At 43.8% G+C, this 16858-nt stretch overlaps 1 protein-coding gene across 4 annotated transcripts in view; it reads right to left on the minus strand.

Annotated features, from left to right (window-relative positions):
* Window positions 1–9963, minus strand: part of GAS7 (growth arrest specific 7) — a 104707-nt gene extending 94744 nt beyond the window's left edge. For all 4 annotated transcript variants that reach the window (XM_062591469.1, XM_062591470.1, XM_062591471.1 and 1 more), the window contains exon 1: window positions 9748–9963. In XM_062591469.1, coding sequence (XP_062447453.1) covers window positions 9748–9930 — 183 coding nt within the window. In that variant the 5' untranslated portion in view covers window positions 9931–9963. The remainder of the gene's footprint in view (window positions 1–9747) is intronic.
* Window positions 9964–16858: the final 6895 nt, after the last annotated feature.

Raw genomic sequence — 16858 nt, forward strand, 5'->3', positions numbered from 1 at the left:
TAAAAACTATTTTGATAGCTTTCCAAACATAATTTGGAAAACTGGCTTACTAGCACAAGCAAAAACTTTCCCTTCTGTCATCTATACAAAGAATACTTCACCAGGATAGTTACTTCAATATATACAGAGAAAAATTATTTAATGTGGATAGTATCACCAACAAGCCTGCATCCCATGCATGGAGCATAGACTGTCCTGTCCCCCTACTTTTGGCTTTACCAGCCAAAAATGCACTTTTGATGTTACCACTGCAGGTGCGTGAGGGGCTCTTGCTGGGACAGTCCTTCTTTCCTTAACCACCATGTTCTGCCTGCAGTGGCATGCTGCGTATCTGCCTGCACTGCAGATAAAGTGCAAATCTGTACAGCCTGTTAACTAATATCCCAGGTCTCCTGCCACATACCAGCTCTTTACATGAGATCTTCTTAATCAATAATACTTTACATAGTAGCGGGACATAAAAATTCCAGCTGCATTAAATCATACATATATTTTTTCAAGACAAGCACTTGTTGAAGCACTGTGCCCTGAAACAACAGCAACTGAACAGACCATTGGCTCTGATTTTACATTGCTCTGCACTCTAAGTGGATCATACCAATAAAAGGGAGGGTAATATGTAACCAAATATGGCCCAAGACACTTTAAACTGATGTAAGCCAATGACTGTGTGCAGAACAGAGGAGGAGGACCATCAAGTCCATTATGCTACCTTTCAGATTTTCACAACAAATCATCTTTTCCCATCAGTAAATTCTGTTCAGATGTATACTGAGCCTCACACCATTGCTAGAAATGTGCATGGAAGTGAACAGCCACAGCAACAAGGCCCAAGGTTTTGGGAGGCTTTCAGAAAATGTACCATGTGCCACAGTAAATGTGACACATCCCAGAAGTGCTGGATTCTGAAAAAGCTGTACAGAACAAGTGCTTCCTGGAAGCGCTAGAATTTGAGGATAGAAATATCCCTGCCTTATGTCAAATATTCTAAGACACAAATTAGCAATGCTGACTGACTGTCACCCTTAGCAGTCTGGCTCTCTATGCTCCACTGATGGCAGCAAACAGGATGGTCATGTTTAACTTGAGAGTCATCACTCTTGCTGCCTTCAGTTACTATGTGGTCACAGTGAAAACAACTACAACAGGTATTATGTCATGCTGCAGTAACATCTACTTGCTACCACTATTCTGGGACTTCTCTCAAATAAAAAATCACTATATCTTTGTGATTATACTTCGTAACAGTAGTTAGTGAAGTAATGAAAAAGTCCTGAGAGCATACCTAGGCATTTAAGACTCTGGTAACACAGGATCAGGATGCAATAATGGTAATAATGTGCTCCATGAGATAAGCAACCATGGAATATAAAACAAAGATTTAATCTGTTATTTAAAAGCCCAGTTAATTCTACTCGGTCATTTATTATCACACAATTAAATGTGGAACAAGTAGGGGAGGGAAAAAAAAGGCAAAAAAACCCCAACCAAACAAAACAAAACAAACAAACAAACAAAAAAAAAAACACTCACCAAATCTGGAAGACAGAATCTTCCAGTTCTGGGTTCAGGGTCAAATTTTCCAGCTTGGACATCACAATAAAGCAAGTTTTAGAATGCAGAATCTTCTCATCACACTTAATGGTAAAAAAATTACACGTAATACATTCAGTGAATCTTACTTGCAGTGGAACACTGAGATATTGAAAGTGCAATCGCGCCCAAATTAGAAAATGAGAATATTCAGAGTACCTTAGCAACCCTGTGCCTATTACTAAAGAAACTGTGTTTTTCCTGCAGGGTCCGTGCTGCATTCAGAGTCCAGAATAAACTGGGAATTCTTTAAGGAATTAAGCAATCTTTAAATAAGTATCTACATTTTTCGTCTTCACTTCATATCAGCCTGCTTACAGTGCAGATGAATGGCAAATCATTTAATCGTAGCCATCTACAAGGCAGATCCCTGCAGTGAAATAGTTTTCAGACTCCCTTTGTTGTCCACAGGCAGAAAGAGGTCCTTCCAGAATAAGCCTCCTATGACCTGCTTTTATCTCCTAGCTAGACTTTTTTCTTTCTTTTTTTTTTTTTAATCTCCTATGAGATTACAGCAAGGCAACAAATTTGACTATTGTTACCTGCTAACAGGCACAGCATGCATGAATCTCGCTTTTGCAACACCCTAACTTGTGAAAAGGGCAGAAGAGCTTACAAAGAAGCCCTCTCCCATGATGAAGACTTCTCCTTTTATACGCTATTAGATATTTATGGTACTAATTATTTTTAAAATCCTGCATATAACTTCCACAATCGAAGACTATTTTCACTAGATGCATAGTAGACACTCCTGTCAGCAGGAGATCCTGACTCTGCAATGTCACATCTTTTTCACAGGGCTTTAAAATTCCTCAAAAATCTTGATTAAAAAGAATTCTTCTGGGAGAAAAACATTATTTCCTCTCTCTTTTTATATGAGAAAATAGATAATTTAGTTATGTTCACATTTTTCTGATGTCGGTGGTCAGATGGCCAGAAGTTTCAAGTCTGAAAAGTTACAGTTACAGAGAGCAAAAATGACATTTTGAAACTAAACAGCCTGTGCAATCACAGCTGTAGGCATCACTAACTACAGAAACATACTGTCTAAATTGCTGTGCATTTCAGAGGAGTTTGGGTGCTCTATATCTGTCTGTTACAACCGCCCTCTCAAAATTTGAAGTATTCTCACATGATTCTCATTAACACCGCTATCTTACAAATATTTTTAAGACCCTACTTCAGATAAAGTTTTGCTGTTGAGTCACACAAAGAAAACCAGCCTCAACAGCTGAGGGGATATGGATTTTCAAAACCCTCCCACAATGCCTGCAGAAGCCTTGATCTACAACCTTATGAAACTCCTCCTTCCCTTTCTCCCCTCTCAGTCCCCCCTAGAGTCATCCCTTCCTCAGAAGAACAAAAATCATCCTTCTGTGTTCTCAGAATAGGGAAAAGGAATGAGTATGCATATAAGCATGGAAGAAGTATCCGACCATTGCTCAACCAATTAACTGTTAAGTTTTCAGCATCAGAAGCTAAACACTGGTGATCTCCTGAGAGCTGTACCTTGCTCACCTTCTAGCTACTTAATAACCACTGTAAGGCTCAGCACTTACACCCTCATCTTGCTGCAGCACAGATCACTCTTCCTCTATGATTGCACAAGACTGCACATACCGAAGCACCGCGTGTTTCATGGGGTATCCTTAGAAAAAAATAGTGGTAGCAGCCACATTTGTCCAATATAACTGACATTGTCACATAACCCCCCTCTGTCCTTGTCGATTGGCATGACTTTGTAGGCTGACTTGATTTTTGAGTGGGGGGATGGAAGAATGAGAGAGCGTAAAGTAACTAACTCCCAGAATTTAGAAGGACCTGTTAAAAGAGAAAAGCACCACTGCTGCAGGCAGGAGATATGAACATCATACATAATAAAGAGCCAGGCACAGTTGGATACTCAGAGCCAGTCAAGTGCCTTCCATACACAACCTTATTCTTATCTCTACAGTAATCAAGCAAATTCCTTTGCAATAGGTGTCAACATCTCCTTTCTTCTAAATGTAAGACAAAAATTATATAACTTCCATTACAGCAGAGAGCAGCTGTTAAAGCCAGCCTTCACTGTTACAACACATGACAGAGCCTTCATACTGTAGCACTAGCTGCTGTACTGCTCATTTCTAGGACTGGGTGGATATTTTCTGATAAAATGCTTTGGGGGTTTATTGGTCAAAATATGCTCTATTATCAAAGTGAAGAAAGAGAGACAAAGAAATAAAAAGCTTAACCTTTTCTCTCTGAAAATAAACATTTCATCAGAATTCTGTTTCATGGAAATATTTGGAAGTCGTGATTTCTCTTTCAGGGCAAAAATCTTGAATTTTGTTATGAAATAGAATTCTTGCTAATCAGCTTGCAGATTCTAGTTTCTCCTTAAGCACACTGTCTCCTTGGATCATATTAGCTTACGACAAAGATACAGCTTGGCACAGAAATCCTCTGCATATTCTTTGCCTTTATAAAAGAAATTAGAGGTATTACCATTTCTATAAATTCCCTCCATCCTTTTTCTCTATGATCATTTGGATGCAAAGAACAAGCCACTTTCTACCATGCCATTCCTCCTGTACCTGAATGTGCCACAACTTCCAGGCTCTTTTTTTTTTTTTTTTTTTTTTTTTTTTTCCACTTTTCATTGCCTCTGTAGCAGATGTCACAGGTTAGGTGAGATACAAGCTCCTTCCCCTCATCTCCCATAACTACACAGCAACGAAGTGTGATGCTGTGATGCCTGCACAGGCACCATGCAACAGGGAGAAGGCACCTCTCAGTCCTCTACAGTGCTCAGTAAGTCAAAGTCAGTCAAGAGTCAGATTCCAGTGCCACCTCCATCCATGCTGGAAGCACACACTGTACTTCGTACAAAGTCTTGCATCTGTGGGATGACTGAAGCTATAAAAAGTGCTGACAATTTCCAGCAAATCTGCATATGTTGCTGCTGCTGCTGCTTATATAAGTGATTTCTAGCTAACTGCAAATACAAAAAGCAATGCCTGAAATAGATTTTAAAACAAGCTGCTTGCTACTGTACAAATGCGACTGAATGACACATCTTTCCACCTCTCTAGGTGTCTCCAGAAAAGGCACATGCAACAGCCAGTATCTCCCCAAAGGACCATCATGTAAAGCATCTCCTGAAATATATGCCCAAGAGATCTAACATCACCTTCACTTTGCTGTCCTGCCCCAATATAGGCCATGACATTAAGCAGGACATGTTTGAGACTTGTTCTTGTTCAGTTTCAGTTCCAGGGTTGTTCAGAAATTTGTCTAAACACATCATCCCAAACACCTCTGATGTACATGGGATGCAGAGGCAGTCAGCCTCTTAGCAAGAAACATTTTGTTGCCTTCAGCTGTTAAGAAATCACCAGAATCCTCACTCACCATATTACACACCACATTTCAGTGCCTCAAACCTGTGTTCACTGTGACGGTGCAGGCTTAAAGCACTCTCCTGTCTTTGTACATAGCTGCACATATTTCTCTTTCCACCAGGCTAGGAAGCATAATCACTCTGTGACTGCACTGTATAGAGGGATCCAACATAGCTCTGCTCAAATGGTTAAAAGTCAGATAGAAAAAAAGGTATCCATGAAGAGGGAATGGTCAGAAAATGCAGCTGCTAGTCCCTCAACTGTCAGGTCTCATGGCTGACATAGCTATAAGTCACCACAGGAAAGATGAAGATTGAAGCAGATGGTGTAATTTACCCTACTCCACAGGATATGGATCAGGGACAAAATCTCTCCTTCCCAAGCCTCCTGAGTTTGCAGCTGTGAGAAGAAGGGTGTTGCCTGTTCACAGATCAAAGCTCAGTCAAAGCAACTACATATGAATTTGGCAGCACCTTGTCAGGTTCTTCTGGTGTCAATGAATTCTAATTCTCAGGCAATACAGCTGAGCCCTGTTTCTCCATTAACCAGTTATGTCCGAGAGCCTGACAGTACAAGAAATACACGGATACTGGGCTCTCCAGTACAAGAAAGGCATGGATATACTGGAGCACATCTAACAAATGGCCACAAAAATGATTAGGGGTTGGAGCAGTTGACATATGAGGAGAGGAGAGAGCTGAGACAGTTTAGCCTCAAGATAACAAAGCTCAGGGCAGATCTTACCAATGTGTATAAACACCTGTGGACGAGAGTAAAGAAGACAGACTCTTCTCAGTGGTATCCAGTGAAAGGACAAGAAGCAATAGGCACAGACTGAAATGCAGGAAATACCTTTTAAACATAAGAAAGAGCTTTTGCACTGTGAGGATGGTCAAATATGGGAACAGGTTGCTCAGAGAAACTGTGGAGTCTCTATTCTTGGAGCTATTTATAACACAACTGGATATGGTGAGGGAGGTCAGACTAGACCTCTCCAGAGGTCCCTTTCAACTTCAAGGACTCTGTGAACAGAACTGCAGCAGCCTCATGTCCGCTGCTATCCAGCCTGGCCCTATGGGATTTCACCTGAAGTCCCATTATGCAGCTGGTACTTTCCCTTGCTCACTCTACTTGCTTCTTCTGCTAGTCTCGGGTTCTGTGATCCCCTTTGCTCCTGACAACTGTATCCTCTCCAGAACGCACAGAGACATCTTCTTTCCAGGACACCCCCCCCCAACACTTCTTCCACTATCCTCCAGCTCTTTTTAGCCATCACTGTTTCCTTCTAGCCCACCACGTCAGGCTTGCAGCAATCATGGGAGCAGTAACCAAAAAACATCAGACATCTTAACCTCCATGTGTCTCTGTTGCCCCACATTTGATACAGCTTTAGTCCTTTCCTTGATCTGTGATGAATACAATGAAAACACATTTTTAGTCCTTTCCTTGATCTGTGATGAATACAATGAAAACACATTTTTGCTGGCAAGAGAACTCAGGAGGCAAAGGCAACAATCCCTCAGAAACATCCATCTCCAGCATTGAAGTTCATTTTTCCACAGGCCACCTTCATGGTTTTCTCAGAGATGTTAAACTCCATATCTACCATTAAAACTTGCTCTGCCTAACCAACAGCTAAGGATATCTATTTTTCTTTACAATAGTCAAAGCTATCAGCTTGTTCTAGTAAACATATGAGAAAGAAGTGCATACGCTTTCCTCAGATCCTGGCTAAGACAGCCAGAGCTAAGCAGGACCATGCAGACACTCCTGGGGATCTGCAAGGGAGTGGGAGCTGCATTAGCAGCTCCATAACACAGCTGCCCACAAAGAAATGCACGTGTTGCTTGTGCAGCACAGTTCTTCACAGTTAGAGGTAATATCTGAAACAACCATGCTTCTGTCCAGAAGGAACCTGTACACTGTGGACTGGCTGCTGAACTAATCAGTAAAGGGTAGAAAGGACCCCCTCCTCTCAACTGCTGTTCATCATACCTTGCTCACTTTCCTCTTTCACTGCAGGAACAAAACTCAGAGCAGACTTTTGAGCAGCACTATCAGAGAAATTCAGTGTTGGTAAACATGAAGTACTGTAAGTGAGAAATTCCAGCCTGACTGTCTATACAGTCAGATTCAAAATGACAAACGCCTCAGAAGCAGGACCCCTGCTTTTGATAGCACCTAACCACCTGAGGGACTTTGCTGTGAGGAGAAAGGGTGCACGCTGTGCAGGGGAAGCCTTGCCCATGCTGACATGCCTCGGACAATTCCACGGGCCACTTTCACTCACTGCTGTGACAGAAAACGTAGGCTGTTGTCTTCTAGGATGAGTTAGGTGGCTCCACAGACATCTGAAAAGCATGATCACAGGTGACTGTTGGAGCAAACAGCAGGGAACAGGGAAGTAAGGGGAGGAGGGGGAATACGAACTTCCTCTTCCAGTGACGGTGGGTGGTTATGTTCAGCTCTCAACATCTCACTGAACCTTACCTAAAGCTGCAGGGCCAGGGCTACTTTAAACGAAAATGAGTACAGGTTGATTCTGAAAGACAGATTGTGTTCTTGGTCCCATCTGGTTATATATTTTCAACATCTCCTTGATGCCAGCTCCAGTGTCTATGTGGTTGCACAAGGACTCGGATTAGGGAATGGAAAAGGAGTATATTTCTGTCATGGTGTCTTTCAGCTAGAATAGGTCCCTGAGCACACGAACAGCCCTGCTATACCCACAGCACAACGGAGAGATTACCTGCATGCACACAGATCTTTCTCATTCTTTCACATCCGCTCTAGTGCAATGTGTGCTAGCTACCTATGGTCCCATAAATTCACCTAATTAGCTCTTATCTGACATATTTAATGATTTATATGACTTACTTGACATCAGAGAACTACCTCCAAACAAAAAGAAAACACTTCAGGGTGAACACCACTCCATCCTTGCCATCTTTCTCAACCTCCTTAAGGTTCACTCAAGAAACAGGACACTGGGCTGTTTATAGCATTGTCCTGCAGTAATGTTTTCAGTGGCACATGAGCCTGTTTGTTTAGGAGTCAGAAGGGTACATCCACGGGGGCTGCAGTTGCCTCTGTGAGCACAGCACAGGTATGTTCAAACTTAAAAAGGAAGAGAGGAGTTTGCAAGGTGGAAATGATATAAAAACAAAGTTATTGTGTTTGCAGAAGTAGTTTCCCACCGCCGAACAGTTTGTCTCATCTCATGATATATTTTCCCTCAAACAATTCCTAAAGTCCTAGTCAAGCGTATAAATATTTAGCAATGTATAAAACCACAAGCATGCGCATATCTCACTAAGTGATCTTGTAGGTGGCAAAACTGAGAGATACCAGGACTCCCACACTTCTGAACTACAAAAAAATCCCAGGTATTTCAGGGGCATAGAAAAGCCCTGCTGCTTCTACCTTCCTGTTTTTCTGGTAAGAATGAATAGCAGAAAACTCCATGTAAACTCCCCAGAATTTTTTATTCATTGAGATGGGAGAAACCGAAAGCAATGCAGGTCTACAGGCAAAACATTGCCCTTTTGCTCAGTCTTTTGCTCACAACGATCAGCATTTGCTGGGTGAACCTGGTTCTGCTCAGGGTGGCACACAATGCTTCCTGCTACTCTGAATTTCCCAGAGGGTGTGCACTAAAAGCCTGGGGAATAGTGCTTTCCTTGGACGAAAGCAAGGTAGGCTGTCTGATTTCCTGTAGAAACTTGGAGGACAAACAGAAGCTGACCTGATAAGCCTTGTGCTTGCTAACCACTTCAGCGCGGTCACTACAGGGACACTATGTTTTAGGAGATCATTTCCATGCCTACATACAAGATTAAGTTCCAGATGACAACAGCGTATGGTCAGCAAGGGAAGGACCTAGGGGTTCATGACAGATTCTTGCTTTGGTGCAAGAAGTTTCAGGTCTCAGTTTTAGAAATGTAAAGATTGTGAAAGATGCTCTTCATAGACATATATTTCATGGTCTTTTTAGGGTCTTGTTTGCATCAGAGAGAAAGGAATAAACAGGCTCAGGTGCAAGCACTCCTTATGTGGGAATACAACTGTTGCTCTAGCTGCCAGGGCTGTGAAGGCAGCTGAGACTAGCAGAAAGCCTTTCAGCATCCTCGTGGAAAGACCAGCCTTAGAGTCCGGGCCACTGTGGGATACTGCCATACATATGGAGAGCAAGGTATCTCCAGCCAGGTGGGGAAGAGTTGCAGCAAAATAAATGTATCAGATTCACTTCTTCCACACCATAAATCGGAGAGGAGAGGCAGAGGATGATGAGAGGTGTATCACATCAACCACTGTCTTCTGCTGCCATTTAACAATTGTAAACAAACACAAGAGTCCACAGCTCGACATGCAGCCTGAACTCAGCCATTCCGGGGCTGCGGCTCCCAGAGGCTCTCCTGCCAGAGCAGAGCCCCGTGGGCTGCTCCTTCTCCGAGTGCTGCACACCCTCCGCCAGCGCCCAGGCGCGCGTCTCCCTAGCGCGGCGACGCACGAGTCCTGCCCCGGCTACAGCGCTCGCCGATGCGCCCGCGAGCCACGGGCAGCAGCGCGGCCGCCGCGGCGCGCAGCTGCGCAAGCTGGCCCGGCGCAGGGCCGGCGCTCAGCGCGGAGGAGAGCGGAGCTTGGGCTCAGCCCTGCGCTCCGGCTCGCGGAGAGCCCTGAGCAGAGCCAGGGGAGCGGCGGGCGCGGCCGACCCAGCGCCGCCCGCCCGGCCCGGCCCGGCCCGGCCCGGCCCGCGCCGCCCCGCTTCTACCTCCAGCAGCTGCACGTAGCTCGCCGGGAACCAGCCGCGCAGCCCGTCCTCCTTCTGCCCTTCCCACCAGCCGCCGTCCGGCACCTGCAGCACCGTGATCAGCTCCCCCGCGGCGAAGCGCAGCCCCTGGCGGTGCCGCTCCCCGGAGAAGGGGTACAGCGTCTGGCAGCGCGCGCCCGACATGCTGCGGCGGGGCGCGGGGCGCTCTGAGCCGCTCCGCGCCCGCCCGGGGCGCCGCTGCCCGCCCCGCGGCGCGCCGGGCTGCGGGAGGGCCCGCGCTGGCCGCGCCCCGCGCCCGCCCCGCCCCGCCCGCCCGAGCGCGCCGCGCCCGCGCCCGCGCCCTCGCCCGCGCCCGCGCCCGCGCCCGCGCCCGCGCTGCGAGACCCCGCGCGGCGTGAGCCACCCGCGCGTGAGACCGCGCGTGTGTGAGATGTCATATGTGTGCGAGAAGCGCCGTGCGACCCCGTGTGTCATGAGGGACACTCGTGTGCGAGACGTCGTGCGAGACATCTGTGTGTGCATAAACGCTGCGTGTGCATATGAGACACCCAAACGTGCACGTGCAAGCACGCCCCGTCTGTGTACAGACATTTGTGTGTGCAGCTCCTTCCGGGTATGCACACCTGACACACTCGGCAATATGTACGACTGACATGTGTAATATGTATGTGCTTGAACACTTGTGTGGATGTAGGTGTATGAAACCCATGGGTACACATATGTACAACTTGTCCCAGGCTATGTTTTCTGACCCTCTGTGTGTCTGTCTGTATGTGCACACCCGTGTATGGCATGCACCACGTGTGCACGAGATCTCCCACGTGTATTTGTGTGTATCCAAAATTTCAAGGTATGCATGGCTAGTCACTGTACAATATGTCTTGTGTGTGTGTGTTCATGAGACACTAGCATGCATGTGATTGTGTATGAGACTGTCCTGCAACTGTGTACGAAAAACTCAACCTCGTATGAAGGTGTATGTATGTGTGTGTAGGAGACACTTGCATGCAAGAGACTCACTTGTGAGTGCAACTCACGCATTTATGGAAGCATGTATCTCGGGCTAAGCTGTATGTGCATGAGTCTCATCTGTGCATTTGTGTGTATGACTCACTTGTGAGTGTGTGAGACTCATGTATGAGAATGACCTCTGTGTTTGAGGCAACAGTGTGAGTCTCAACTTCGGATGTGTGACTCTGTGTTAGTGTGTGAGTTGCCTCTGTGTGTGTGACAGTACACCTGTGCATGAGAGAGACTCACTCCAGAGTGCCTGTAAGCATCAATGACTGCTGTGACTTACTGCACCACAGGCGTGTAAAAGCATGGGCGAGAAACTCACTCGGATACATGCATGCAAGACTAGCTGCAGAGTGTGCACCTGTGACTCCGTGTGTGTGCACAGTTCAGTGTACGAGGCTGCCTCATCTGTACAACTCCCTGCATTGTCATGTGTGTGTGATATCCAGCTAGCATATGTGGCACGTGGATGAGAAGGAGAGTCTCACTTCTGTATGTGCAAGATTCATTCAAGCATGTATGTATGAAGGTGGGAAGCAAAGAAAAGAATAGGATCTACTTCACAAACTTCACACAGCCATATCTGAGCCTGCTACCCATCATCCTTTTGTAGTTAGTGGAGAGGAGAGAGGAGGGCACAATCCTTCTCCTGTATTGGATGCCAATGAGATGAGATGCTAGGAGTCCTGGAGTCCTTCTCTCCACTCTCCACAATGGGAGCCAGAGGTATCTAGTTCACATCCTTGTCTCGTTAGATGCTCACTCTGTTGTTTGCCTCCCAGGCACTGTGTGCCTGTGTAAGAAGAGCAAAACATGTGACTACTTCCAGAGCATTCGTGAAATTCTTAGGTGTCTGTAAGTATGAGTGTTGAACTCGGTGTGCGCATGTGTGAGAGACTGACTCCAGAATGCACACTCAAGTACAAGTGTAAGACTGTGCTCTCTATGTGTGTATGCGTCATTCATTCCAATGAAATAGCCTACTGTAAATTTAAGATGCATGCATTAACTTTGCTCTAGTGGAATGGACACAGGTGTTTCTGTAAATTATGGTAGGTTTTTCAGAATTTCTGGTAATTTACTGTGGGCTCAGTCCTTTCCACTGATCCCATCTGATCACTAGCTCCTCTATGGCCTGCTTTGTTTCTAAGATTCTAATTCCATTCTTTCCCATCTTTCATTGGCACAGTTGGAAGAGCCTCCTCATTTCTCCTTTTGATCTGGTCTTGCTTTCTAATCAATACATAAGAGTGAGGAGCAACTTCACAACAAACTACTGCCTTGTGTGTGGTCATGTACTGTCATCTGCATGTCCTCTGTTCTGAAGCTGCACTTGCTTTAATTTATGTGACACTTTACAATAGCATTTTTCCATCTTCCCTTTCCTGAAGTTTTAAGATTTGCAATACCTATTCTTTAAAGTGAGTAATCAGATAACTTGACCTTAGCCTTTCTCCTGAACATTGCAGAAGGTGACTTTTTGTGTACCTGTCCTCTGATTTAGAAGGGCTAAGCAGGGATCTGAGCTGAGATCTTCATTTTTTTATTCACATTCTTTCAACCAGTTTGAGACTACTTTCCACAATTCTATTATGGATTCCCTGAATTTGCAATAAATTTCTTAAAATAAGCCCTTTTTTCAGAAAAGCGTATAAGCTTGTAACTATTGAACTGTGATCCATTAGGTGTTATCATTACAGCTGCTGTGTTGTATCTTGCAAAAAGACAAAAAAGACCTGATAGCGTGGCATATATCCATTTACATCTATCAGTGGTATTCTCTAACGATGACATTTCTGGATGACAAGAGCTGAAAACATTGTTCTTCAGCATAAACAAACCAACCGTTGCCCACCTTGGACCACAGATCTAAATAGTTTAGAGCCTTCATGCACATTGGATTTTTCTTTTCATGTTTATTTCTACTTTTCTTTCTCATGTTTAATGCTGCTAGAATACTCAAATTTCTGAGTTGTTTAATTTCTGAGTTTTCTTTTTTCCTTTGCTATTACTGTGCTTCCAGCTTGTTCTGCTTTGTCTCCCTGATATTTTTAGGGGCACTTGTTCATTTCCGAGTAAAAATTCTCAATGAGAAAGCCCCTAATAGGTTTTTAGTCCTAGAAATAACTGTCCATTTCCTGAAACAGTCTCAGATTTCAAATCTTCAGGATTTTATATCCAGTAGCAGACAAGCCCAAATGTAAATGCTAACTTTGCACTTCTCTTACATTTTCTCACTAGCCCTGTTACTACAACTTCAGATAGCACTTTGACTAGTGTACAAAATCTCCAGTTTATAAACAAAAGGGCTCCATTCATGTCAGAAGTCCAATTTCAATCATCGGAGTTACATATCCCTTGAACAGGTCCCAACAGGTCCCATCCCTAAGAATTACCCAAGGTAATTCTCTTATCATTGTGTAGATAATCCTACAGTTATTTTCTCTGTAGATATGTCTGGTTCTTCTCTACAGCTTGCAGCATGGCTTTACTTCTTGCACAGACAGCAGTTCTTGCCATAGGCTTAGGTCTATGTTTGCTTCTGCATCATGTGCTGTCTTTATTAGGGAGGATGTTAAAAGGTGACTTCCTTACCACTGTCTATAAAGGAAATGATTTCTGAACATAGAAAGCATTTTCACCTGGCATAAGTTACCAGAGATTGAGTCACAGGATGGAAGGAGCCAGACCAGAACAGCAAGGATAACAAAGCATTGGAACAAATCAGTTAGCTTTTAATTTCAAGCTTTTTTTTTTAACATTTGGTCCAGTTTAGCTGCCCCTGATGCTCAGATGCTAAAGCGTTTTGCATGGATGGAGGTGTGCTCTGGCCAATGCTCAGCAGCTCTACTAAATGGCCAAACAAATTCTCTGATTGTAAGAGGTCTCTGAATTTCTTTGCTGAACCATCACAACTGTCACACTGTCATCTCATCTGTGAGGATCTCCTATTTAGCACTGAGAAGCCCATTTTAAAATTAGTGTCACATGAAGACATTCTGTATTAGGATGAGATGAATCTCACTCTGGAAGTACCTGTTTCTCCTCACCTACTGTCAGAGAGTCTAGAGCAAACACCTCTGACTTAGATATCTAACTTCATAACAAACCTTGCTATCACTGAATTGGAAGTATCTATGAATGAGGAAGACAGCATTGTGTAACACTGCAGACAGCCTCAGCCATGGCTGTATAGTCAGACAGAACTGAATCATTATTGGGATGACTTTACAGATTTTACCCGAAGAATATAAAATGGAAGGCGAGTTTAAAATGACACCCCTAAAACAAGCTCTGTACCAATGGGCAAATCCTGTGAAGGAGGACCTAAGAAAATCTTGGGTGTAAGGGAAAGAATGTTCACATCTGACAGCTGTAGAAGCAGCATGGTCAGAATTTTGTTTGTTTAAAGCAAAACCTGAAAATCTGTCTAACCCATGGAAAAGAACTAAATTATCCCTGCTGTCCTCACTGAAAACAACTTGCAAAACTCAGAAATGACAAAGGGCTGGCAGAGGAGCCTAGGTCTGTTCATAAAAAGATGCTGATAGTTGTTAAAATGCTTAAATGCTATTGTTTTGGATGAGAAGAGACCATTCCCAATGCCTTGAGTAGCCAAGGCACATGAACAAATACATAAGCTCAGAACAAGAAGCTGTCTAATGTACAGTCTTCTTTCTGAGAGCAAATCATATATAGGTGCATAGTTTGGAGTGAAACAGCAGGACAACATATTGCAGTTCTTGAATATATTTTTTCCCTCAAATACTCTTCTATCAACTACCAAACTGCAGTTTTTGGACTTCCTAAGCCAGATATTCTGGAGTATTACACTCGGAAATTTAGGCATCCAGGAATTCAAACATTCCAAGGAGAGAATTCAGAGTTATGAGTCATGTTCATATGACCAAATATGCAATGTAAACACACAAAAAAATGCATTTAGTGATACAGGATGGCTTTACCTTTGCATTTCTGTCTTCAGCCCCCTTTCTTGTAGTTCTGCTGACTTTGCAGCTCCCCTTGTGCAAGGTCAAATCTGAAAGTAAGATTAGAAGTTGATGGTCCTTCGGTGCCCTACCAGTTTCTGGCCACTGTAAAGCTTAGTGGTGTTCCAGGACAGGTTTAGTCATTTTGACATTGCAGAGTGCAGAGCTGTACCAACTGTGTTAGAGTCAGACATAAACAAACACAGTCAGTGTCTATAAAAGGACAGGGATATTACATGAATTTGATATTACATGAATGAACAGCTTGTGGTGATTCACCTGACACTAAGCTGGACTTGCTTGCCAGCATAATTTACCTGGAGAGCTGACTGTTTCCATTCACTTCCTTTCTTGGAAGCAAGCTGAGAATAACAAATTGTTCCGATAACATCAGCCTGCTTCCAGTCAACATACTGCCTGTGGAGACACAGGGCAGGTCCCACCCTGTTACATGGTAGGCACATATCTGGTCATATGAATGTGACTCATAACTCTGACTCTTTGCCTTAGATATAGATGTCAACAGCAGCCTGTTGTCTCAAAACCCTTCGCTTGAAATGGTGATGTCATGCCTTCTGTCCGGTTCATCTCTCTTTTCCTGGGGCATTGGAAAGCTTAAGTTACAAAAAAAGCACTCTAATCAGCTGGCTATGCAGTTTCAGGAGAGTTTCTATCAGTCTTTCTTCTTACTGCTGTCCCTCTCAGTGCAAACTAAATATGTTTTGGGCAAGATTGTGGTCAAGATACTCACAAAGAAGACAGACCTGAGTCTAGACCACCTCAGGGATTCCTAAGCATTTATATTCATTAAAGCAGATAATATAACCTTGTCTTCCTTTCCTCCATATGAGTTCTGTAACAACCAGATCAAAAAATAAGCATTTATTTATTGAATGTTTAACTAGTTCACATAAAATGGAAAGGCTATAGAAAGGAAGACAGGTATTATTTATAAACCAGACTGCTTCAGTATCACTAACAGGCAAGCTGTGGCCATTTGGGTTTCAGCTTGTGAGCATTATATGAGAACATAGATGAGAAGATCTGGGTCTGATCAAAGGTGAGTTTGACTTAGTATCCTGTTTTCAGCAATGCTTAATAGTAGATATCTAGGAAAGAGTATAAAAACAGAATAGGTGCAGAGAGATATTTTTGCAGAATATTCTCTTGGTTTCCAGCAAATGGCACCTCAGGTCTTCCCCAGTTGGAGGTGGTATCCTGTATTTAATAGCTTCTTTCCATTATTTTAGGCAGTTCTTTTTTGAGCGCATGAAAACTTTTGGCATCCATGAGCTGTGGACATGAGCTGCAGTTACCTACTTTAAGGGTCTAGAGAGACTTGTCCAAGACCACATGGAGAAGTTCTGGAAAAGCAGGGACCCATCCCCAAAAGTCTGTAATCAAAGACAGCATCTAAACTTTCTTTCAACCCTCCTTCTTTCTGGTTTAGTATCAGCCTTAGTTGAGTGATCTGGACTTGCCAGATCACCTACAACTGCTTGCCGGGTCTCAGATCATCTGATCTTTTCTTTTGATCCTACAGAGAACTGGGCTTCTGGCCAGCTAAGAAGAGCAATCCAGCTAGGCAGTCCTCCAGCCAAACTCCCCTGGCTGTGCTAGATCGGACATTCATATTTCACTGACACTAAACGTCCCTTTTCAGCATGAATTGCTCATTACTTGAATTCCATAAGGGATTTCTTATGTCATGAAGGAGCAGAGATTCTGCTTAAACACACTAAGCAGGACTCTCTGTCTGCTTTTTGTGGATGAAGTTGTTGATCTGTGTATATGTGTGTGCCTGTATCTGCAGGACATAGATGTCTCAGTGTTTTCCTCTCAATGGTGTCTCTGTTCTGCAACCATCTGTGTATAAAGCTGCTATTCTCTCACGAACAATGACTCATACAGGAAAGTCTCTAAGAACTAGGCAAAAACTATGTTCATCCTGAGTAATATTGAAGATGAGGCTTCAATCTCATACACTCTTGGAAACTCAGCATTAGTTTTCCCTTGACAACTTTAATCTTTAAAATCTGCTGTTGCTGATACACATTTACAAACAACAGATTGGCAGTAAATTGCCTCTTAAACTGGAAATAAAA

This window comes from Rhea pennata, chromosome 19, assembly GCF_028389875.1.
Source record: "Rhea pennata isolate bPtePen1 chromosome 19, bPtePen1.pri, whole genome shotgun sequence".
Taxonomy (NCBI): domain Eukaryota; kingdom Metazoa; phylum Chordata; class Aves; order Rheiformes; family Rheidae; genus Rhea; species Rhea pennata.